Below are 24,452 nucleotides of genomic sequence, written 5' to 3' on the forward strand. Positions count from 1 at the left end.
GTCAGATATAGTCAGTTAGGTCCAATGTCTAAACCAATACTGCTCATCACCTGTAACTAATAAAGGTGTGGCCTTTTTTAGCCCATTAACCTTAATAATTGTGTCATGTTTCATTATTCTACCAGGGGCGGGCAGGAACTCGCCACACAATGCATATTGCATGTGAGAATGGTTTGTATTTTTTGTGGAACTGGTGGTGGTGTGTGCTTGCTTCCCATTTAGATTCAGGAGTTAGATGGGAATTAGGAAAAAAAAAATCCATGCAGATAAGCTTAACCAAGATTTTTAGGCAGTTCCATTCCTATCTCTTTCTGCTGGCTTCGGCCCCTCTGCTCTGATTTTTGGGCTCAGCCCTTGATGCCTGGCTCATCTCCGACAGCTGCTTACTCCTGAGCCTTGGCAGAAAACGGCATGTTTTGTTTTCCTTGAAAAGTGCCTCATGTTTGGGGTGATTTTTGACATCATTTGTAAGACAGATGTGTGTTGCTTAGCTGTGCTGCTCTCCTCGCTGCCATTCTTCCCTCTCCTTTTCCCTCACAGCCCCATGGCCTCGCTTGCCACCATCCTAATGGTCACGGTGACCCAAGCCCATGATGATCTCATGGACACTGGCGAACAAAACCACTCGGGTCACCCGTCACCACAACCAATCAGATTAAAGGTCGGCGTGACAGCAAATGAAGCTGAGGTCTGTGAGGGCAAAGAAGGATGAAAATGGCGCTGAGGAGAAGCCGCCGCCAAGGGAATAAAAAAGTGCTGAACAACATTGAAACAACATGAATAATCTGTCAGAGGATTTCTTTCCCCTCTGCACACAATAATTTGCTTTGCTGCGTGGCTTTGCTACTTCAAAAGTGCATATTGAAACTAGGGGGATTTCAGTGCCTCTCTATTCCAGATGTGATGTGTCCTTCCGAATGACAGGATTTGAGGGGGTCCCACTGTTGGAAAGGGAAGGCAGTGTCACACCCCATTCTGACACAAAAGTGAAAAAGGCAGGCAGTGGGCAGCTTCAGGCTGGAGTTTGCTTTCTGGTTTATTATTCCCTGCCCTGCTAATGGCCTATGGGTAATTATGAAGGATTTCATTATCTCCTTTGTCCACCAAGTGCTAATGCTCTGGCTTTCCTTTATCCTGCCTGAGCAAGAGGACCTCAGGGAGGCTGCAAAAAAAAATGAATTAATGAATTTCTGATTGGACATGAATTGGTAATTAATCACCCCTGGAATTCAAGATAAAGCCAATGAGAGAAAGTGACAGTTTATAAAAAAAAAGAAAAGAAAGACAAACACGGCCAGTTTGTGCAGGGGGGGGATGTGTGTGTCTGTTATCACTCTTGAAGATGCTCTGAATGCACCAGGGAGGTCATGTGGGTGAAACAGGTGGAATCTTTACCAAGGTTCCTCTTCCTGGTTTAGGTGGATCCAAGTACAATAAAATAGATAGTCTGTGTTGTAAGTAGGAGAATCTTTTGGGGGAGTGATGAAGGGGACTCTGCCACTTCCCAAGGAGTAGATGTAACTGACAGCCATCATGAGCCAGGAATTTGCCAACATATGGAGGGGGGAGATAGTGGGAAAGCAAAGGGTGAGTGGCAGGGGGAGCCACTGAAGGCATTGGAGCCTCATCTAGGGCATCTTTGGGGTGGTGGGGAATGTTTATTTGTACGAAGTAACATTTTCTGGCGTGCAGTTGACCAGGCACTTATGGTCAGGAATGCTGCCTTATTCAGAAGCTGCAGCAGGTTTTATGCATGCTAGATGCTGGCTGAAATTGAAAGGCATTTTGACATAGATATAGATATGGGTTGAGGCGACATATGCAATTGCCGACTTGGGGAGCGAAGGGTTGCACTCTTACCTGTAAACAAATGTTGCATGTTTTAAGGCACTTGCTGCAACCAAGTGGGAAATGAATTAGTATTAAGTGTGCCTTGGCACATGCAAGCGTAGCCATCTTTGGACGAGACCTGTTTGGTGGCTTCCCTGAATGGCTTTCCCAGACAGGGGAAAGTTAACAGCTCCATGTCAGACACCAGGTGCACTGGATTGGCCCCTCTGATGGCAACTGACTTCCCAGCCTAGGAGGATTATGGGCTCTGGTGTGAAACAGTCCATAATCACCTCTGACTAGCATTCCCAGTGGCTCAGGAAGTTGGTGTCTCTTACATAAGATCCCAGTTTGAGCTCAGCAGTGCATCACAGAAATGACATATTTGCCTTTACCCCAGGGTGCTGATGTGGGCAATACTGTTTATAGGAGGTTTGGGTACCCTCTGTTTCATATCCTCCATGTGCATGAGAGTGTGTGCACATGTTCTCGCTTTCACACAGTCCAGAGAAGCTTTTTTTGGAGGATGGATGGCGGCTAATGGATTGAAGTTGAATCCTGACAAGACAGAAGTACTGTTCTTGGGGGACAGGGGGCGGGCTGGTGTGGAGGACTCCCTGGTCCTGAATAGGGTAACTGTGCCCCTGAAGGACCAGGTGCGTAGCCTGGGAGTCATTTTGGACTCACAGCTGTCCATGGAGGCGCAGGTCAATTCTGTATCCAGGGCAGCTGTCTACCAACTCCACCTGGTACGCAGGCTGAGACCCTACCTGCCCGCGGACTGTCTGGCCAGAGTGGTGCATGCTCTAGTTATCTCCCGCTTGGACTACTGCAATGCGCTCTACGTGGGGCTACCTTTGAAGGTGACTCGGAAACTACAGCTAATCCAGAATGCGGCAGCTAGACTGGTGACTGGGGGCGGCCGCCGAGACTACATAACACCGGTCTTGAAAGACCTACATTGGCTCCCAGTACGTTTCCGAGCACAATTCAAAGTGCTGGTGTTGACCTTTAAAGCCCTAAACGGCTTCGGCCCAGTATACCTGAAGGAGCGTCTCCACCCCCATCGTTCTGCCCGGACACTGAGGTCCAGCGCCGAGGGCCTTCTGGCGGTTCCCTCATTGCGAGAAGCGAAGCTACAGGGAACCAGGCAGAGGGCCTTTTCGGTGGTGGCACCCGCCCTGTGGAATGCCCTCCCATCGGATGTCAAGGTGATGGACAACTACCTGACATTCAGAAGACATCTTAAGGCGGCCCTATTCAGGGAAGCTTTTAATGTATGATATTTTAGTGTTTTTTGGTTTCTGTGGAAGCCGCCCAGAGTGGCTGGGGAAACCCAGCCAGATGGGCGGGGTACAAATAATAAATTATTATTATTATTATTATTATTATTATTATTATTATTATTATTATTATTATTATTTTTCTCTTTCTATGTGACGGATAATGTGATAATTTCACCACACTGATGATTTCACCCTTTCCTGTTCATTTCCTTCTTCCCTTATAAATCAATCACTCTGTGTGTGTGTGTGTGTGTGTGTGAGAGAGAGAGAGAGAGAGAGAGAGAGAGAGAGAGAAGGGTCCATTGTCCTGTAATGACAGAAGTATTTAGTGTATCTTCTACCCTGTTTCATTTCAGCACACCCTGCCCTGTTTTACACCTTGAACAAAGGTAGACGATCCTTGCTCTTGACAAGCTTCATCCCCAATGCACTTTCCATTAACGCCCAGGACCCAGGGGAGCTAATAATAATTTCTGTATTGTAAAAATTAATTAGTGCTGCAGCCATTCATTTCTCAGGCATGATTAGAGCGTTCCTAACAGGGGTGACCCAATGCGACAGGAGCTGCTGCAGCTTTGATCTGGCCTAGAAAACACCCCAAGAGCCCACTTTGAAATGTTTGTGGAGAGAAAAATCAGAACAGGGAGAAGGACGCTGGGGCATTTTCCAGGAGTGAAACGAATATAATGAAAAGGAGGCCCTAAGCAGAATGAAGACTGGCAAGCAGAGGAGAGCCTTGCGCTAAAGAAAGGGCGTTTAGCTAGGAAGTCAGGTGTAGCCAAGTTACAGTGCACATATAATGACAAGGGAAAAGATGGGAGAGGAAAACAGCTAGGCATTTAAAAGGTAAGGGGGGAAAATGCAAGAGGTGAACAGGCTAGGAACGTGCATAGGGACGGGATGCTTAAGAAAGGGCCTTAACACACACACACACACACGGATATCAAAGGGGTGGAGTCCAACCATAGCAAAGGAGGTGACAAGTTCAGTTCTAAAGGCAAGGCTGAGTATGGACTCGGAGGCCACAACCCTGGCTGCTGTCGCAGACAGAGCAGTAAAGTGGCATAATATCACTCTTAAGTTAAACAATAATGCCAGTCCTTCCATGCTACCACGCATGTCTCAAAGGCTAGTAGTGGGGAGGATGTGGTTTGGGTGAATGGCACAGTGTGGCGCCTCCAGGTTTCATGCACATCAAAGCGCTTTAAGTCTTAGCAATAGCCCAACCATTTCTTGAAATGCTGGGAACAGAAGACTGTAGAAGAGAGAATGAAGATGTTCGGGTGCCTCTTGGGGGGGGGAGACCTCTTTGTGTGGAGAAAAAGAGGGAAGGGGCTACCGCACCTGGTGGGGCAGCTTGTCTGCCCACTTCCCACTCTGCACTGGCATGCTGGACACCCTCTGGCCAATCAGCTGCTGATACAGATGGAGAAGGAGCATCTTCCCTTTGGACCACTATGGGCTTATGTTACAGCAGGCCCAACAAGGAAGCAACTAGCACTTCTCCTGTCTCCCCACCTGACTATGGGCAACAAGGCCCTGGGTATCAAAAGCAAAGGTTTTTCCTTCTGCTCCTGGTCATCCTGAGCATCTTTGTACAATAGAATACCAAGAGCAATTTTTAAGAGGTGGGGAGAAGCAAGACAGTCCATTTTGAACACATTCCAAGGAAAACCTAATCTATCAGCTATAATAGTTTAATGGAACCTCCATGTTCAGAGAAAGTTGCCAGGGATATACAGATGGGAAGAGGTGATTCTTGCTTGTGGGTTTCCTGGAGGTTTCTGGCCGGATGCACTTGCTGCATCCTCAGTCTGTTCCAGCAGGGTTCTTCCTATTCTGGAGCCACCTGTGTGATGCTCACAAGCACCAATGGGCCCACTAGTACTTTCTGCGCCACCCATGAAAGATCTGCATAAACACTGTCTTGAAAAAGAATCCCGCAATCCCCTGTTCAGTGTTCCTGCTCAGTTTCTGTTTGGACAGATTTGGCTTTTCCTTTTTTTAAAAAAAATTAAAATATTTTCCATTTTTTATATTTACATGCATGACAACACCTTAAACATGCCCACATTTCATTGGATGCCAGGAATGGGGGACCCGTGCTTCCTTCCATTCTGAATCTCTCTTCTCTCTGTGAGTGAGCATGGCGTTGACTGGTGCGTCCCCTCCCACCCCCGGCTGATGTTGAGGAGGGGATGCCTGAGCTATTTTGTGGTCATTTTTTGGGCTCTTTTTGATGTGGCAGATGTTGTGTGTTATGCCATTCCCCTATACAGTGGTACCTCGGGTTACAGATGCTTCAGGTTACAGACTCCACTAACCCAGAAATAGTACCTCGGGTTAAGAACTTTGCTTCAGGATGAGAACAGAAATCGCGCGGTGGCAGGGGGAGGCCCCATTAGCTAAAGTGGTACCTCAGGTTAAGAACAGTTTCAGGTTAAGAACGGACCTCTGGAACGAATTAAGTTCTTAACCCGAAGTACCACTGTAACAGTGATGTCGTGTTATGCCACACCCCCATGGCAGACATTCCTCAAATTGACATGTGTGCCCACTGGCCCAAAAGGGTTGATGTCCCCTCTTCTGAAGCATCAGCCATTTCTCCTCAATCTGTTCTGGGTGCTTTTAAGTGGTGGGGGGTGGGGTGGGGGGAGGCAGGCCCAGAGTTGCTCAAAAGTCCCTGTCAATCACTTCCAGTGTTCAACAGTCATAATGCCTCAGCGAGAGCTGCTGTGATGGGCTTCTGTGCTGAAGGCAGCATGAGAGGCGACACAGGCATTTTGAGTGAATGAGAAAAAACCTAGTGGTACAAAGCCGACACATTCAAGGCATAGTTACAGGTAGGTAGCCATGTTGGTCTGCCATAGTTGGGGGGGGGGGAAATCCTTCCAGTAGCACCTTAGAGACCAACTAAGTTTGTTATTGGTATGAGCTTCCGTGTGCATGCACACTTCTTCAGATACACTGAAACATTCAAAGCATGGGTGAGAAGAAGCCGATTCAAGGCCTCACCATCCCCTCCCTGTTCCCCCGGAGGATGCTTCAGGTGGACCAAGTTCTTAGGAGCTTTCTATTTCAGTTTGGCTCTCGTGTGGCTGGTGCCAGCCTCCATTTCATCGTGGGATCTCCCTGTTCTCCATTCACGTGATCAGTGAATTCTGACCCTCTGGGAGCTACACATTCAGGATGCGTCAGGAAAGGCCCCCTCCACATATGCTCAGCTCCTCTACCCAATTGGGAACCCTGCTTGGTGCGCACAGCCCCTTTCACTAATGCTAAATGTGCAGCTGTGCGGGGAGCATGACCCAGGCTTGGACTGGTGTGGGAGGGACCCACCGGCCACACTTGTACCTCGTCACATGGCCTTGAATGCACGGCAGGGTTCATCTGGACATTTCCCCATGCAACTAATTTGTGTCAGACTCATTCTTTGGGTGGAGAGAGAGAGAGAGAGAGAGAGAGAGAGAGAGAGAGGGAGAAGGGCCTGCTATTTAGCCACTTGTGCCAGCCTGACATTCAGCTCCTCGCATGATCTTGCTGCAATCCGGCACCAAGGGAGCAGCGCTGGCTAGAATTTGGGCTAGGCCTGGGCTCAAGCTCCAGATCCTACGTGCAGGAAGCTGGCATGCTGTAAAAGTGATTAATGCAGTTTGAGTTCAATTAGAGCGGCGTGTTTGAAGCCTGCTGGGCAAGCGGGGGTGGCAGCAGCATGATTCTGTTGATCACAGCTTAGTTGTGGCACAGATGGGGCTGAACGGGGAGAGGGTGGCAGGAGGAGGGGAGGGGAAAACACAGGCTCTCTTCCCCGCAAACGGCTTCACAGCGCACTGCGCAGCCCCAAGTCCCCAGTGACAAGGAGTTGGACAAGGAGAGACTTGCTTAAATAAGTCGCACCTGCACAGCTCCTCATGTCCAGGACACACACGAGCCAGTCGGGATGCTGTGGGCTTGTTGACGCAGCCAGGCTGCTGGGTTGTTAACGGAAGGTGTCATTTCTGGTTTGCTATTCAGGGTAACAGTTTCTCCCCGGGCTTCATTTCACGAATCTCGGTTTGTCACCACGGATCTGGGTGTGACAAACTCAGGGTGGGCTCCTGTCCTCGGTACCTTAGGCAAGAGACAGGTGTAACACACCTTGGATAGTCTGTATTACAAATAGGATATTCTGCTCCTCCACATTTCTTCGCAGCAGGCTTGGTAGAGAGACTGTAGTGTTGCTTATGCTGCGTATTCCCCTGAGTTGTCAACAGGACAGAGGGAGAAGCTGCTGATTCTTCCATGTTTTCTTTTCATGCAATGTCAGAATTTTTCCAGAATGACTGGAAAGGATCTAGAAGGAATCTGATCGAAATGCCTGCACAGAGAGACAGGACCCACCATCCCAAATACAGTGGTACCTTGGGTTACATACGCTTCAGGTTATATACGCTTCAGGTTACAGACCCCGCTAACCCAGAAATAGTACCTCGGGTTAAGAACTTTGCTTCAGGATGAGAACAGAAATCGTGCTCTGGTGGTGCGGCGGCAGCAGGAGGCCCCATTAGCTAAAGTGGTGCTTCAGGTTAAGAACAGTTTCAGGTTAAGAACAGGCCTCCGGAACGAATTAAGTACTTAACCCGAGGTACCACTGTATTCTTATCGGAGTTGCTTACACACAAGCTGTTCAGTCTGGAGTTACCATCCTTGGTTCACTTAGATTTTATGCAGAATCCATATGCATTCCAGTGTTTTCTGTGTTCCTGCTCTCTGCATATATGATTTTAGGCTACTGTTTTCACTTGCAGCACCAGCCTGTTGGGTTTGTGCAGCCAAATCACAACTGAGACCTTTTAGGGCTGCTCAGTATTTAAGTAGAAGTTTCCTCCTAGTGGCTTCTGCCTCCAATTGCTTTCTGTTCAGCACATCCTTCGCCCCATAATCACTTCTTGTTCCCTTGGTGGGGGGTGGGGGGAAGCAGGCTTTAATTACTGGCTTTTATTTTTCCGGTCACTTTTTTAACTGTAAAAGGGCGTAATTTTGCAATTCAGAAAAAGAAAGAAAAATAATGAAAGGAAACCAGTCATTTAAGTCCCCGTCCCCCCAAAAATAGACTGAGCAAGAGGCAGTTAATCAGTGATGTTGCAAGCAGGGAGCTTGGAATTAAAGTTGAAGGGGACATTTGCTGAATGGGGACAACTTCTGAGTAAACATTATAGACAGAGCTTAGCAGTGGAGATGGGCATTTTGGATAATATAGCACTACATGGTCTTGTGGAATGGCCACCTTAATTGTGCTTCCAGCTGATTTTGAGCCCTAGTTTGCCAGCAACCCAGACAAATCCATATAATCAAGATTATAATGTGTCACAAGCAGGAGAGGCCAAGGTGTGCCATTCCAGAGACACTGATGGAGCAAAGAAAAAACGCCCCGGAGAGTTAATTTCTAAACATATATTTTAAAAATATCTATATGGTGCTTTTCTTGGCAAAGCCCAAGCAAAGCAACTTACAAGCAATAAAAACTACAAGAATGAACCCCCCCCCAATATTGCTAAAACTTAGAATAAAACAAATTTGCGAAGTCGAAAACAAACCCAGACATCCAGTAATATTTAACTTAGTTGACCCAGATGGCTCCCAGAAGCCACATGTGCTGCACATGTCAGAAAACTGCAGGCAGGGCAGGGGGAATGGGAGGACCGATGGAATGAGCCACCAGTTTAACCCTGGGTCTCTGAAACATTGCTGGATATTTGAGCAAGGCCCCGGTGCCTGGGAAAGGGAGCAGGTTGTATCATCTTTAACACTCACTTTAGCCTGTGTGTCTTCCTCCTTGTCTCTCCCATTTCAGGTGCTGATTCTTGCAGACGGGGACACCAAGGGGTTCCTGTACCGCCACCTTGGCTTCCTCTCCTCTCTGGAGAAGAAAGATGGAAAAGCCACAGCTTACCTTTGCGAGAACTTTGCCTGCTCCTTGCCCGTCACCTCCAGCCAGGAGTTACGCCGCCTGCTGCTGCCCTGAGCTGCCTCCCCTGGTGGCCCTTGCGCTTCAGTGGACATGAGAAGAGAGAGCCCTGCTTGGACCTCGCAATAAAGTCTCCTTTGAATAAAGCCAGGTTGAATAAAGGCAGGTTGGGCCCATTTCAACCCGCCTGTTTCCATTTGAATAGCACCTTCCTCCCATGTTCAGTAGTGGTCAAGTTTGTTTGCCATTAGGGGCAACCAATTTGCAGAGCTGGGGACCCTTGTGGGTCGCCCAGCGGTTGTTGGATTCCAACTCCCATCAGCCCCAGCCAGTGGGTCAGGGATGAAGGGAGCTGGATCCAGCAGCATCTAGTGGTCCACAGCCTCTCCTCACCTGCAGGGTTTACTTTTAGACTTGCAGAGGAAGCTCAGCAAGGCCCTAACTTTCCTCACAGCTCAGGTTATGATGGGCAAAGGGCCGTCTTGCCAGTGAGACTGTTTTAGGCACTGTTGTGGAACAACACTCACTGTTCCTGCCAACCTAGCAGTTTGAAAGCACCTCAAACTGCAAGTAGATAAATAGGTACCGCTCCGGTGGGAAGGTAAATGGTGTTTCCATGCACTGCGCTGGTTCGCCAGAAGCAGCTGAGTCATGCTGGCCACATAACCCGGAAGCTGTACGCCGGCTCCCTCGGCCAATAAAGCGAGATGAGCGCTGCAACCCCAGAGTCGGCCACGACTGGACCAATGGTCAGGGGGCCCTTTACCTTTGCCTTTTACATGGCTGCATAGCCCCAGGTTTAGTCCCAAAAGGTAGACTCCAGAGCTTGGCCCACATTTTTAATAAAGCAAGTTTCTAGCTCTCATATATTTGAAGGGGAAAACAAGGGCACTGCTTGGGCAACAAGGGCGCTGCTCCCTTCCCCGTGAACTGGCATGTACAACATTCCTTTCCCAGCTTGCCAAAACTTATTTCACCAGTGCAGGAGCTGCCAGTAAATCTCCGAAATTCATTGTAAATACGCTTCACAGCTCTAATCAGTTGGGAGAAAACACATGTATATTGGTTAGCTTAAGTGCCGCTTTTTGCAGAATTGGGGGCTGTTAAGTTTATAAACCATGCCTCTCTCTTCGTTTGCACACTCTGAAATTAAAGACTTGTGGGTTTGCCTCCCTGTGCTCTGTGGAGGATAGCAGGAAGAGAACCATTTCGCTTAGCTGGCGAGCACTGGCATCTGTGATTGGGACATGCAAGGAAGAGGCTGCCTGCAAATGGCATCGCTGACAAGCCTCTCTTTCTTCTGGGAACTTAAACCTTCTGCTTTCTGCACTTCCTTTCCTGTGCTTAAGCTTCTGGTCTCCAGTGGTTCAACATGGGGTCACGTTATATGATTCAAGAAGGCACCTCTCAACACCAGCCAGTTGTGCTGTCCGGGAAGGTGGGGAGCGCTGCTGATGGTGTTTTTCAGTGTAACAAGATAATTGACTCCTAATGAAAAGCCACATTGCTATGCCTTTGGACGGGCAATTCTCTTAAGTGACGCAGAGGCCATTGCAAGTTGCCAACTCCCCACTGGTGACGAGGAGACATTTCAACCAGAAATCCTAGAAATAGAGCCAGAACAGACTGACACCTGAAGCCAAGAAGCTCTGCTCTTGGGCAGACTGGCATTTGCTTCTGCTCTGGCTGCTCCCTATGGCCGCACCAGGGCAGCACAGGCCGAATTATTCAACACGCTCTCCTTCTGTTGTGAGGCTGGATGTGCCCTTCAAACCACAGTGCTCTCCCCACTCTTGAATCTTCTATCGGGTGTGCAGGAGTCACCAGGAGTCAGTCTGCCTGTGCCACATGAATGAGGTGTGTTGTGTGTGATGGAAGGTGGGCACTGAGCGTCACTTTCTGGAGTGAAACAGGCTATTTTGGGATGCTTTCCAGTGCAGAACTGCTCCATGTTAAAGACCCTGTTGGAAACGTGGAGTTCATCTGAGTTGATTTCTGACAGTCTGAACATTTTTGTCTCTGTTCAATGTGCAATAGCTGCTCAGAGAGCAGTTTTGCAGGAGTAGGAACCTTGTGGCCGTCCACATGTTGTTGGAATACAGCTCCCATCATCCCCAGCCATTGTGATGCTGGTTAGGGCTGATGGGAGTTGGAGTAAAATAAATCTGAAGGGCCAAAGATTCCCTTTTCCCTGTAGTAGGGCTACCTCCACATCGTCCCACATTTGAGGGAAGGGACTTTCCAAGACACATAAGCCCCCTATTCAGCAGAGCATTAGCTAAATTAGACCAATTTCCATATGGAAGGACCCCTATTTGGTTATGATATTTGGTCCAGCTCTACCTCCCCCTTGTGTAATTTAGGGTTGCCATATTTCAAAAAGTAAAAACTAGGACACCTCAAAAATGGTTGAGCTTTTTTATTATTATTAATTTTTATTAGTGTTCCAAATTTTAATAAATCCAAATTATTTAAATTTAATACAATTTTTTAAAAAATAAATAATTAGGTTTCCTGCTCCTGTTACAAACATATGTCCAATTGCTTCCTGATGTTGCCACTTCATTCTTTAATTGTTGAGCTTTTTTAAGGAAACCCCCAAAATGGTTGAGCCTAAGATCCAGGACAAAGCACCACCTTTTGGAAATTCCCCAAGACATCAATTCCACCTTTGAAATCCCGGTAATGTCCATACTTAGTGGCCCTAGTGTAATTGGGTAGTTCTAGGTGGTTACATCCTCTCGAGTACAGTAATTATTCTTGAAGCAAGGGCAGAATGGTTAAATCCCCTCTGGGACTGAGCACCCAATTCAGGATTCTTTGTCTTAGAGATAGTTGACAGCAGCTACAGCAGAGGTGTGCAACCCGCAGCCCTAGGTCGTACTTCCTCATAACTCTTGATTTAATTTTGTGTAGGGACGCGGGTGGCGCTATGGTCTAAACCACAGAGCCTAGGGCTTTCTGATCAGAAGGTTAGCGGTTCGAATCCCCTCGATGGAGTGAGTTCCCGTTGTTTGGTCCCAGCTCCTGCCCACCTAGCAGTTCGAAAGCATGTCAAGTACAAGTAGATAAATAGGTACCGCTATGGCGGGAAGGTAAACGGTGTTTCCGTGCGCTGCTCTGGTTCACTTAGTCATGCTGGCCACATGACCCAGAAGCTGTCTGCGGACAAATGCTGGTTCCCTTGGCCTATAGAGCAAGATGAGCGCGCAACCCCAGAGATGTCTGCGACTGGGCCTAATGGTCAGGGTTACCTTTACCTTTAGGTGGCAATGAGGGGGAAGTAGTGGGAAAAGGGTGGCAGGAAGAGTGATGAGTGGCAGGAAGAGAAAATGTATGGTCCCACCAAGTGCTATTTTTCTAGAAAAAAAGGATGCCGGAACTCACCACGAACACCTCCCTTGTTCTCTTATAATGGCAATTGTGCCCACTTGAGAGGTGCCAAAGAAAAGCCCTGGTCCCACCCACCACCAGCAGCTGGCAGCCCCCAACAAAAGTATCACAAGACAAAGCCCACCCTTGCGCTATGGAGTGTAGCAGAAACAACCGTTTGGTGTCACAGGAGACCCCATGGGAACAATCTGGCTTTTCTAAGTCCAGCTTTAGCAGCCTGCTAATTAATACCTGGCCTATCCCTTGAAATCCATCAAATTTGGGGCGAGATCTACAACCACAATTTGTTTCTGGTGCAACACTATCTGCTGGATCTCCAGCTGGAGCTCTGCCAGTCCTGTAAGGCTTCTGGTATTTTGAACTCTGCCAGTATCGGCAGGTACCGGGCTGCCAGCCAGCCAGGACCCAGGGAAGCTTTTGCACGGGACAGAAAAGGTCCCCAGGAACAAGGAACGTGGGATTCTGTGGAGCAGAAGAGCTGGCTGTGCTGTGACAGTGATGGATGGGTTTAGTTATGGGGTCTCCTGACCCTGCTGCTGTTCCTAGCAGTAAATTAGATAATGGCACTTCCAGACCTGATAGAAACAGTTTCGTCCTGTGCTGTACTAGCTCCCTCATTAGTTTTGCTTTGTGACAAGGGGATCGACGCCTCTCCCTCCACCACCAGCCAGAGGATCTGGGATTGTTCTTGCCAATGTATATACCTGCGATGAAGATGGGATGCGGGGACAGGCTGCGCTGTCAGCAGGGCTGATGGTGGGACCAGACCATGGCACTTGAATAAAGAAAGCTTTATCTCAGCCTTGGAGGAGCAGCATTCTTCGCAGCGGGAATGCAAGCTGTGTGTGTCTGTGTCTGAGCTTATGCACAAGCACAGAGATAACAAGAGGGAAGTAGGTAGCCCATTAACGGGTTTATTTTACCCCCATAGCCTTTTTAGAGCAGACTCCAATAGTCATAGAATTGCAGAGTTGGAAGGGACCCCAGGGTCATCTAGTCCAACCCCCCCTGCAATGCAGGAATGTCTGCAATTCATTTTCAGCTGCAAGTCCACATTTCTGGGCAGCCGCATGCTGCGGTGCGCAGAATAGTGTGGCAAAACCTCTCAGCTTCCTCCTCCTCAGTGTCAGCGTGATCCTTGTAGAAATCACCTTGGAAGGCGTATCACGGGCCAGGAGTCAGCTTCACCTGCTGAACAGCAGCCTGAAGGGGGAGGAGTGACTCCACCTGCAACTGATCAGCCTTCAAGGACACAAAGGAGGAGGAGGCGCTGATGAGAACCAGCTGGCTTCAGCCTTCTTAAGCAGAGCTTCCAGCAGCAGTTAGAAGCTGGTAACAATGCTTGTAGTTCCTGGCCCTACTTTGCTGCTTCCTGCTCGTCTTGACCCCCGACCCCATGATCACCAGATTCCCTGACCACGTGGGTTGCTGTTCACCTGCCCCTAGGACTGGACCTGACTTCGAATGCTGACCCGGCCTCCAGGCAAGTACACTTCAGAGACTCTTCTGGTTGGCTGGCCTCTCACTCAGCACTGAGTTCTTCCCGTTGTTGATCGGTAACAAAGCTATGACAAGGGCATGGGGGACAAAACTAGAATTATTTGGTTTTGTCTCTCATTGCCTGTGGCTCCACCTGGTGTCTGGGCTCCCTGCCTTCTGACCTGCCATTCCTAGTGGGCACCAGCCGCCACTGAACTGTCTGTGTCTGTGTACACAGGACAGTCTAGAAGGGTTTTGATTGCTGGCCTGTTGGTTGGCCTGTTCCCCTGACACTACTTACGAGTACAAACTGTGGTAACACATGGAAGCGCCAGAACATTCCTTGTCCTTGTTTCCGTGGGTTGTTCCTTTCTTCCAAACCATCCCAGCTACAAAGAGTGTCGGGCATGTTCCTTGTTAAAAGTTCACAGCCTCCATAGAACGCGATGGGTGTCCTCTATTTCGGTCTTCTCTGCTTCAAATTAATTGTGAAGTTTCGGGTCAGCCTTCTGGTTCTGCTCCTGAGAACTCCACAGGCCTCTTTCAAGTAAATGCATACAAGACAGTTGCTGGCCTGGGCCATTAGGCCAGAAATAACCTTGTTTTCCCTGAGAAGTTCTGCCCAGTTATATGAAAGCAATTAACATGGTTTGTCCCAACCCTTCATTTTAAGAGTCCTGTTTCCTTCCGTTTTCTTCCCAATAGTAAACATTTTTCATTACCTTGGCACTTTTATTCAGTGGTCATCAGTGACCAGTGCCGAAGTGGAAACCACAAAGCTCTGTTTGTTTTGCAATGCTGTGCATTTTAATAAAGAGCATGCTTTCTGAACAGCAGATAGGAAATGGGAATATTTTATAAGGAAACAGGTAATTGGAAACTACTAAATGAAACAGCCCTGTGTATAACTTGTGCTTCTTCAGTTTAAGCGCAGCCATTTTACCAGGACAGTCCAGCGTGTCTCCTGCTTATAAAAGAAGGGAGGAAATTGCTCTGCGATAATGACTAGGAAACCTCATGCTCGCCGGATGTTGATGGACTACAACTCCCACCATCTTTGACCATTGCCCATGCTTGCAGGGGGTGATGGGAGTTGGAGAACATGAATGGCTGCAGGTTCTCTTATGCCTGGCTAATGGTTACATATGAGAAGTGGCTAAACTTAGTGTTTGCTAATATTATTTGATGTGTAATCGAGATGCATTTAAGTCGGTCACTATGGCAAGCGCCACACCTCTTAAAGCTATAGCTGATATAACACGGTTGTATGCCAGTGCTTGGATGGACCAGACGTTGCAGTAAAATGGGAATAATGCAACAATGTCATGGTACTTGAGAATCCCAGGTGCTATTTACATTATAGCTTGGGTAATGCAATAATTTCTGAAGAGTGCTGTCATTTTTCAGGTGATGTACAACAGCGTATGATGAACATCTTGCCAGTTCTCCTTTAACAACAGGCTGGCATGACCCATAACAGTAATGTGTCAATGCAACTAAGAGGTGACATGTAGTTCTCTGACAATCATGTTTCCCTCTATCACAAGAAGCCACAGCCAAGGAAAATAGGTGTTGGACTTTAAATGCCACATATAAGCAGTCACACTTCCAGGTTCCTCCGTTTCTGTCCCCCAGTGTTTGTGATGTTCTGAACCAGGCATAAGCAACCTTCGGCCCTCCAGATGTTTTGGCCTACAACACCCATGATCCCTAGCTAACAGGACCAGTGGTCAGGGATGATGGGAATTGTAGTCCAAAACATCTGGAGGGCCGAAGGGTGCCTATGCCTGTTCTAAACCAATCTTAGGATTTCAGCAGAGTTTTCTGACTCATAACTTGGGATCATGAGACTACATAGCAAAGTCATCATGCCTCCCAGCAGGACAGTCTATGAAAAGAGCAACGGCAGGAGAGTTGGAAATCTCTGGTGCTGGCATGCAAGTTATTTTTACTACACGGGGATTAGGAAAGTGGATTCCTTTCACATGGCATCCTCTCTGTCTGGGCAAAAGTTGAAATAGCATCTCCAATGACAGGGCAAACGTACGGCAGAATGGAAATATTTTTCCTTACTCGCTCCAAGATTTTCTGTTTATGGCTTGAGATGCCTTGGTGTATCTCTCTAATGTTTTCAAGCTCTGCTTTGAAACGCTCCCCTCCCTTCACTCACAACCCCCCTCTCGTCACCCTTTAATGAGTGGCTGCTGCAATCTGGACGTTTGCCTCAACTGGGGGAAGTGAGCATTTGGTAATGTGTGTTGCCAGCTGGTTGTATCCACCGCTTTCCAAGGGGATATTCCAGGAATCAAGGAGAGGCAGCCAGGAGAAATGTATTTGAAGTTGGAGAGGAATTTTGCACCTCATCTTTATGAATATTTTCTTGTTTGCTGGAGAAAGAGGAGGAGGAGAGGTGGGAGGGTGGGGAGACCAATATATGTATTTTATGAATCCAGCCTGAAAGTGTGGGCTATGTAGGGGACTGGTCCTCCTTAATTTCGATACCAGCACACCTTCCAAACCTTTCCTCTTTGGGGGCCATGCTGCTGAACTTCAGCTACAATTTGCTGAATGTAAGGTGCTGGAAATTGCCAGACGGGTTCTGAAAATTGTCTTTCGGCAGCAGTCAATGGGAAAGGGGTTATTGGTTGCCAGACAGCCTCGTTCCCCACTTGGATTCGTTAGTTTTCTTTTGTGCTCATAGGAAGTGCTTCATGTGAGACTTGGTTGCTTCAGTCGGACTCCAGTGCCTCCCTTTGTGCGCCAGAGAGTGCAAAGGTACCTAGCGACAAGACTATAGATCCTTGAAGGGAAGATCGGGGAAGTGTGACAATAGCCGAAGTGAAAGACCCATTTAATTACAACAAATTGCATTTACACCGAAGACCTGTGAAGGTGCCGCCAGACACTGATCCCTGAAACTGAAACCCCTTTAGAACTCAGTTCACCAGCTGTGACTTAAAAGCAAACAGTTGAAGGGCTGTTTTTTAAGGTGTTGTTTTTATATGTATTTTATTATAAGCTGCCTGTTGGGCCCAGATAGGGTGAGATATAAATATGGTTGGTTGATAAGCAGAAATTCATTGGGTAGCCTTTAGCCAAGCCGCCCTGCTCTCGTCTTACACTATCTGTAATATGGGTATAATATTAGCACTGGCCTAGCATGCAAGGTTATTAAAATGGTTGTTGAGATAACCACACATGTAAAAAGTGCCTTATGAATCCTACCTTATTATTTATCATGTATATTTTATTACTCCTCAAGGGATGGATGTCCAAAATGTATTTGGTAACCATTTCTATCATTCAAACCTCAGGTGTTTGAACTGGGTGGCTGTGACTGGCTAGACATCAGACAAAAGCAGCTAAGCCAAACTGAAATATAGGCTTTGGTGGATGATGAAAAGGCACTTCATGAGAGAAGGGGTTTCGTGTTTTGTTGGTTTCATTTTTTGTTTTTGGACATATTTGTTACTTTAATAATAATAATAAAATCCACAGGGGTTAAAAAATAGCAGGTAACTCACACACAATTAAGGCTAGCACAGAAACATAACAAAATATGAGACAAAAACAAACTACAGCTTGACAGAGGGTTGGCCCTTTAAGAATCTTAAGTTCCTCACAAGAGGGCAGAGCCTGGGAGAGGTAGTTTGGGAGCAGAGGCTTGCAAGGGCTCAGTCTGCTTTCCGCCTTTGTCAGAGAAAGTGGCTTGCTTTGAGCTCTCCAGGGTCCTGTAACTCCTGATCCTCCACCTCCTCAAGGCTCTGGCACCAGAGCAGGACAACAAGGATGGTAAGCAGGAGATAATAAAGAGGAATAAGTGGCTAGCAGGAGGCATTGAGGAAGGCTAGCCTGAGGGCACCGAAATGACAGTGGTTTAGGTTCAAGGTGACAACACTAGGAAACCTCCAGTGCTTTCTGGAAGACCTTTCTCTGCTTCGCTGTGGTGACTGGTCCTGGGAGCAACGTCTACTGCAGTGTTTCCCAACCACTGTTCCGCGGCACACTAGTGTGCCGCGAGATGTTGCCTGGTGTGCCTCGAGATGTTGCCTGGAGGGAGGCGGGCGAGTCGGGCGGCGAGAGGCGGGGCGGCGGCAGCGAGGAGAGGCCGCCCAGCGCGGGGCTCTCGCCGTCTGCCTGCCTGGCTGCCTGCGAGCTCGGCGGGCAGCGCCTCCGTCCGCAGCGCCCGCCTCGCAGCTCTCATTCCCTGCCAAAGCTCACCCAGCCAAGCTGCGCTCTCCTTCCTGCCTCGCTTTGCTGCCTCCTCCCCCCCACCCCCAAAGCTTGGAGGTTCCCCGGCAAGGGGGAGGAAAAAAAATTGAAACTTACACTTTCGTGCGTCCCTCCCGGCGTGACGCTGCGCGCTGACGTCACGGGGCTGTAATGGTGGTGTGCCTCGAGATTTTTTTCATCAAACAAGTGTGCCTTTGCCCAAAAAAGGTTGGGAAACACTGGTCTACTGCATGGGTAACTCACCTGAGATTCCAAACAAAAGGGGACCACAGTTCATCTCCGCCTCCTCACTTTTTGCTTACTTCAAACCACAAAATTTGTGCACAATTGACTTATTAAAATGAATAGGATATGGATCGAAAAATCTTTTTTAAAAACTAGTGCTTGGATCTACTATGTTTGGTTCACCACTGTATGGAACATAATTGTTTAAAATGATATCTGACTGAAGACTGAGGCCTCTTTCTTCTGAATTTTTACTCGGAAACACAAAATGTTTCTTGTATGTTGACAAGGGGACTTTTAAAGGCAGGATTGATTTATTCCTACAGGAGAACAAAATGTATATAAAGAAGGAGTATGGCCTCCGTGAGCAAATGGACTGAAAAATCCTTCTGCCCTACAAACTCCTGAGAATGAGCAGGGAGGATTAGGTGTGCAGCAGAGTCTTAAGAGGACGTGAGGTGCCACCAACCCCTTTCTTTCATTATCAAAGTCTCTCTTTTCCTCCCCACCGCAGCTCAGTCCAATTAAAATTGACAGCTTGTTTACAGGGGATGGAAGAGAAGGCACAGAGTACAACAGGACACAGAAAAGAGAGAACCCAACAGCTCAGCATGCTGGGAGAAACTATCTCTATTTGAGAAATCTCAACATCATGTTCTGGGACCAGCATCCTTGCAGCTGCTACTGGGTTCCTGACTTCTGAGGCTTCCCGCACAGCACCAGGACGTTTAGAAACCAGGGAAGATGTAGATTCCAACACCCCATTTGCTCTTGTTTTTGGCTGTCAGGCAGAAGCACCACTAGCTGAGGGCATTATTTTTGAAGAGAATGTGACACAGCCAGGATCACAACTGTGCACAACTGTCACAAAGTGAAATTAGCAGGCCTTCTTAAATAACTTGAGGCTACTGGGTGATCTAATTCATTAATGCTTGGGTTGCCCGCTTTCAGAGCAGCTTCAAAAACAGACATGTTTACACCAGTTGCATTAACACCTCGTCATAAGCACAAAAACCCACAACTTCCACAATTAAGGGAGACGCTAAAGGTGAGCAAAATTACAGCTTGTGCTTCTAGAGGAGAAGTTCACATGATTGATTCAGCATAATCTGAAAACAAACAAAATAAATAGGTTCATCACCCGGTACAAGGAATGATTGCCTGTATTGGCATTCACTCTCTTATCACACTTTCTACTGTAAATAGATTTAAAATCCACTTTTTCATAGCCTCCAAATGGATACAGGACAAATTCCACTGTTAGCCAGCATTCCTTCATTCCTTCATGTTTCCCTTTTCTGGACTTTCAAAACAGCAGCTTGAGAACAGGAATCCCAAAACTCCCTTAAACTAGCTCAATATGAAGCCATAGGAAGGAAATCTGAAAGCTCAGAAACTTGAAAGTAATCTTCCTGAGGAAATGTTAGCTCAGCCGCACCACAACAGACCTATCCAAAACCCCAGGCACCACATAGGGATGCTTTGGGCACAGAAGTACATAATGAAGTTACCAGATATTGGCAAAAAAACCATCTTTGACAGCTATCGCAGGGCTATCCAGCCACACACCTGAGTTCACTCGACCCAATATACTTCCACTGTAGAATGACAGAGCTGGAGGAGGACTTTGCTTAGGACAACTGTGTGTGACAATCAGTTGCCTATGCTAAGCTCTGATTGTTATGTCATAATGACCCTGAGGTGGGAGCTGACAGAACATTGGTGCATTTGGGTCAGAAAGCTGGTCCATCCCACCTAAAACTGCAGGCATGCCATAACTCTCTGCCACATCCCTTGGGAGATTTGCAATATGCCAAGTCTGTAGCTGCAGGTTAGAAATGGGAAAAGTTCTCACCTCTGGTCCCAGGAGGTGAAATGTGGAGCAAACCTCCGAGGCACAGGCCTGATCCTTCCTTGGTTTGCTCCCCACCAGCCCCTACTGCACTGCAGAGGCTCCCACTTAAAATTTAATTGGTTTGCAGATTTGAAATGAAAGGAATGTATGTTAAGACAGAAGACTGTTTCAAGGTCTCTCTCTCTCTCTCTCTCTCTCTCTCTCTCTCTCTCTCTCACACACACACACACACACACACACACACACACACACACACACACCATACAGGAGCAGAGACTCTATTTTAAAGGAATAAAATATGAAGTGTGCAGGAAATCTGCAAAGAGGAAAGAAGAGCCCAGAGGAAAAACAAAATAACCAGCATAGGAAATGAGTGGCCTATCTACAAAGCCCTTGCAAAGAAAGGAATCAATCTGCTACAGCCCCTGGGGATGTAACGCCTTGCCTTAGCTCAATTGTATAACATGCTTGATTGTTTTTCTCCACCTCCAACCAGAGAGGTAAAGGCCTCTCTGTGTGTTAACCTTGGAGCCAGGTCCACAGCCACTTCCAAAGTCAAGCTGTCGGGTGAAGCCCAGAGGGAGATGTCAGGGAGAGGGATTCCTGGTGCTAAAGGAAGCGTCAGTTCCCTCCCAGGGCCCTGCTCTGGAGCAAGGCGACGAAGGCCGCTTGCTGGAGATGCTGGAATTGTCTAGGACACCGCTGTGAGCATGGGTGCATCAGCAGAGCAGTGCAAGCAGCATAGCCCAAAATATTAGGAAGCTCTCGCTCTTGCCTGGAGGGAGGGCTGCTTGGTTGAGAGCTGTGTAAGAGGCAAGGGCATTCCCTGGGCTCCGTTTGGCAGCTGCTGACTCGGCTGGCATCCTAGCAGGTTCATCCCTTGTGGTGAGCCAGGAGGTGTCAAACCGTCCTGCTGTCATGCTTCCCTGCCGGCTCCTGGATTTGCGGCCTGGACTGAGATGATGGCCCTAGAGAGCCACAGCCCAAGATCCTTTAAAAAGTTATAAGCCATTAACACCCCCCCACACACGCTTTCTGTCCTCGTTACATTTCCTGCCAGCAACTCTCCCATCTCCCTGCAAATTACGTTGATTTGCTGAAACTGTTGTTTTCCACCCCTTGCTTGTCTGCACAATTAATTTAAAGTTTTTTTGACAGCCTCAGTGCACGGACATGACAAGATGCAGCGAGGTGAAAAGTTTCCGCTCGGTGACTCACTCACTCGCTGATTGTGTTCTCTGGTTCCTCCTCCTGAGAACTGTGGTCACCGCCGTGTCCTACAGTCCCAGCATCTGGAACGGCGGGACATTGGCAGATCTGCCCAAAAGGCAAATTCTACCTCATGGACCCTTTGTCTGTTTCAAAGCCGGAAGGAAAGGGTTGAACCACCCAAGGTTTGAGTGCTCAGTGACCAGGTTGGGACCAGTTTGGATCATTTAAGAACCCAACAGCAAAACCAGGGATTAATAATAATAATATAATAATATTTATTTATACCCCACCCTCCCCGGCCGAGACGTGGCTCAGGGCAGCTAACACCAAATATATAATACATTAAAAACACAATCAAATAGAAGAAGACGCCTTTACCCCAGTATGGCTCCCCTTTATCACACACACAGCCCAACAAGACAATGACAAAAATCGACCAACAGCATACAAATCAATATGGCTGACCCGATCCAAAATACCCACTCACACATGGAAACAAAGACCACCACAGCCAACCACAAATGAACAGCCACACCCTAGGCCAACCACAAATGAACAGCCACACCCTAGGCCAACCACAAATGAACAGCCACACCCTAGGCCAACCACAAATGAACAGCCACACCCTAGGCCAACCCCAACCTCTCTCACCACCAAAGAAACACAAGTGAACAGCAGAGAACCTGCACAAGCAATGCTGACACAAAACCCCACATATATTAAGTAAAATAGAAACATCGCCACCCACCCCCACCCCCACTCATCTTCCCCCCCTCCACCTCTTTTCCTCTTTTCTTCCTAATGTCTCAACAAATGAAACCAATTTGTAAAAAAAAAAAAAAAAAAGTTTCATGGTTGGAAGAATACGAGAGAGCGACATTGCACATACCTTTGTAAATCAAGAAAATCTTTAATAAAAATACATTAAAAAACACACAAAATCAAACGATTAGATTTAAAATACAATTCAAAATCACATTTAAAATCAAAATAAAATTAAATGGGAAACCACAAATCATAACCGTAGGAGTAAGGAATTAAATGTTCACCAGTCCCGCTGCCTGTGCTGGTCCCATATGGGTTGATAGAAAGAGCCAAGGAGGCCACTTACATACAGGGTCCCATAGAAAGAAAGAAGGGGGTCAGACTTTGCCCAGAGCAAAGGCCTGGCAGAACAGCTCCGTCTTGCAGGCCCTGCAGAAAGATGTCAAATCCCTCAGGGCCCTGGTCTCTTGCGACAGAGCGTTCCACCAGACTGGGGCCAGGGCTGAAAAGGCTCTGGCCCTGGTCGAGGCCAGTCTAACCTCCTTGAGACCCAGGACCTCCAAAGTATTATTGTTTGTGGACCATTTGTAGAGCCAGAAATAACAATATTTCTTCAAATGATGTGGGTTCTCTGTAGTCTCGCCTCCATGGCATATGGCCATGGCAACCCACCAGTGGAGACATGGGCTTGGCTTGGGTTTCAGAGTTGGTCTCACAATCTGAGTTAATTCCTTACTGTCCCCGGTGTTTAAGAACACTGTTGAGCAGCCCACAAGGTCTCCACAAGGTCTCCACAAAGTGAAATGGCCCTAATGTTCCCAGTTCTGTCTCTCAGGCTACCTGCAGGACATTGAGGGCTCAAGTTCCTGGACCTCAGCGATGAGCCTTTTCTTCCTCAAACCCATCTTTCCTCCCTCCACAAACTTGCATCATTTTTCTGCTGCCGCCGCTAGATATATATGTAAAGGTTATGTTGCCCTAGAATCCCAACCTCCCCACTTGGCCCTTTAGACACCCCCTGGTCTTCTCCCCAGTATTCCCTGGCTAGAGATCAAGCAACTTAAGCCAGGCTGCTTCACCTCTTTCTCTTTTTTTCTGGTCCGTGTGACTTGAACTGGGGAATTACTGTCTAGCCAAAAGACCACAAAACCACACATATCATTTAAAACAAAGATAAGCTTTTGCTCAACACCCGGAAAAACACCAATAACCACATTCTATTAACAGTATCTGAGCAAAGGAGGAGAATTAAAATGTGAGAGAAACACTTCCAAAGAATTCCTTTGACCAGCTTTGTCTGGTACACCAGCTGTGGATCTGGATTGGGATAGCCTGGCCACTGCGGTCCATGCAGTGTTAACCTTGAGGCAGAATTACTGCAGTGGGTCTGATCTGGGGTGGACCTTGGGCCTGGGGCAGAAGCTCCAGCCAGTGCTGTATGCAGTGCCTCAGCTGCTGATGGAGGCAGTTGGCTGACGCCATGTCACACCCCTCCTAAAACATCTGCACTGGCTGTCCATAACGCATCTGAGGCAGGTTCAAGGCTCCTGTGCTAATTTTAACATGCAAAGTCCTGACCAACTTTGGTCTGGGATCTGAGCTATTATATCCCAGCTTGATCACTGGATCATCCAGAGGAGCGCTGTTACAGAGCCTTGACTGGTTTCAACCAGAAGTTGGGCATTTGGTGTTGCCGGCCCCAGACTGTGCAAATACTCTTCCAGCAGACATTTGGCAAGCTTCTTCACTGCTAATTTTCAGGTCTCTTGAAGACCTTTTTATGCCAACAAGCCTATTCAATTGTTTAAAATTTTGTGAGACGAGCCAGCCCTTTTAATGGTTATTTACACAGAATAGTAGAATTGTAGAGTTGGAAGGGGCCAAGAGGATCATCTAGTCCAGGCCTGTCCAACCGGTCAATCGCGATCTACCGGCCGATCACGGGCTGTCCCTGGTCAATCCTGGTTGATCGCGTGATCTCCTGCGATTGACCGAAAACAAAAAATTAAGCTCTTCCCCTAAAAAAAGCTCAGAAACTCTGGTCAATCCAATGGGTAGATCATTGCATCATTGCCAGATTATTTATAGTGGGAGTAGATCTAGTCCAACCCCCTGCAATGCAGGAATCTTTCACCCAACGTGGGGCTCGAACCCACAACCTTGGGATTAAAAGTCTCATGCTGTACCGACTGAGCTATCCAGCCTCCATTACTGTTCAATGGGATTT

The 24,452-nt window shown here is 47.7% G+C and overlaps 1 protein-coding gene and 2 long non-coding RNA genes across 6 annotated transcripts in view; 1 reads left to right on the top strand and 2 right to left on the bottom strand.

Annotated features, from left to right (window-relative positions):
- The window catches only part of SPATA20 (spermatogenesis associated 20), a 49,981-nt gene extending 40,716 nt beyond the window's left edge, over positions 1-9,265 (top strand). For all 4 annotated transcript variants that reach the window (XM_081184545.1, XM_081184546.1, XM_081184548.1 and 1 more), the window contains exon 16: positions 8,950-9,265. In XM_081184545.1, coding sequence (XP_081040671.1) covers positions 8,950-9,120 — 171 coding nt within the window. In that variant the 3' untranslated portion in view covers positions 9,121-9,265. The remainder of the gene's footprint in view (positions 1-8,949) is intronic.
- Positions 1-18,388, bottom strand: part of LOC308581910 — a 66,877-nt gene extending 48,489 nt beyond the window's left edge. The window contains exon 1 of the long non-coding RNA XR_014005374.1: positions 18,265-18,388. This is a non-coding gene — a long non-coding RNA (uncharacterized lncRNA). The remainder of the gene's footprint in view (positions 1-18,264) is intronic.
- Positions 18,389-18,984: 596 nt separating this feature from the next.
- Positions 18,985-20,380, bottom strand: LOC308581912. The gene is made up of 2 exons (XR_014005376.1): positions 19,963-20,380; positions 18,985-19,502 (listed from the first exon to the last, which is right to left on the bottom strand). It is a non-coding gene; the product is annotated as an uncharacterized lncRNA (long non-coding RNA).
- Between the last annotated feature and the right edge of the window lie 4,072 nt (positions 20,381-24,452).

The sequence above is a fragment of the Podarcis bocagei genome (genome assembly GCF_964188305.1).
Source record: "Podarcis bocagei genome assembly, chromosome: 2".
Taxonomy (NCBI): Eukaryota; Metazoa; Chordata; class Lepidosauria; order Squamata; family Lacertidae; genus Podarcis; species Podarcis bocagei.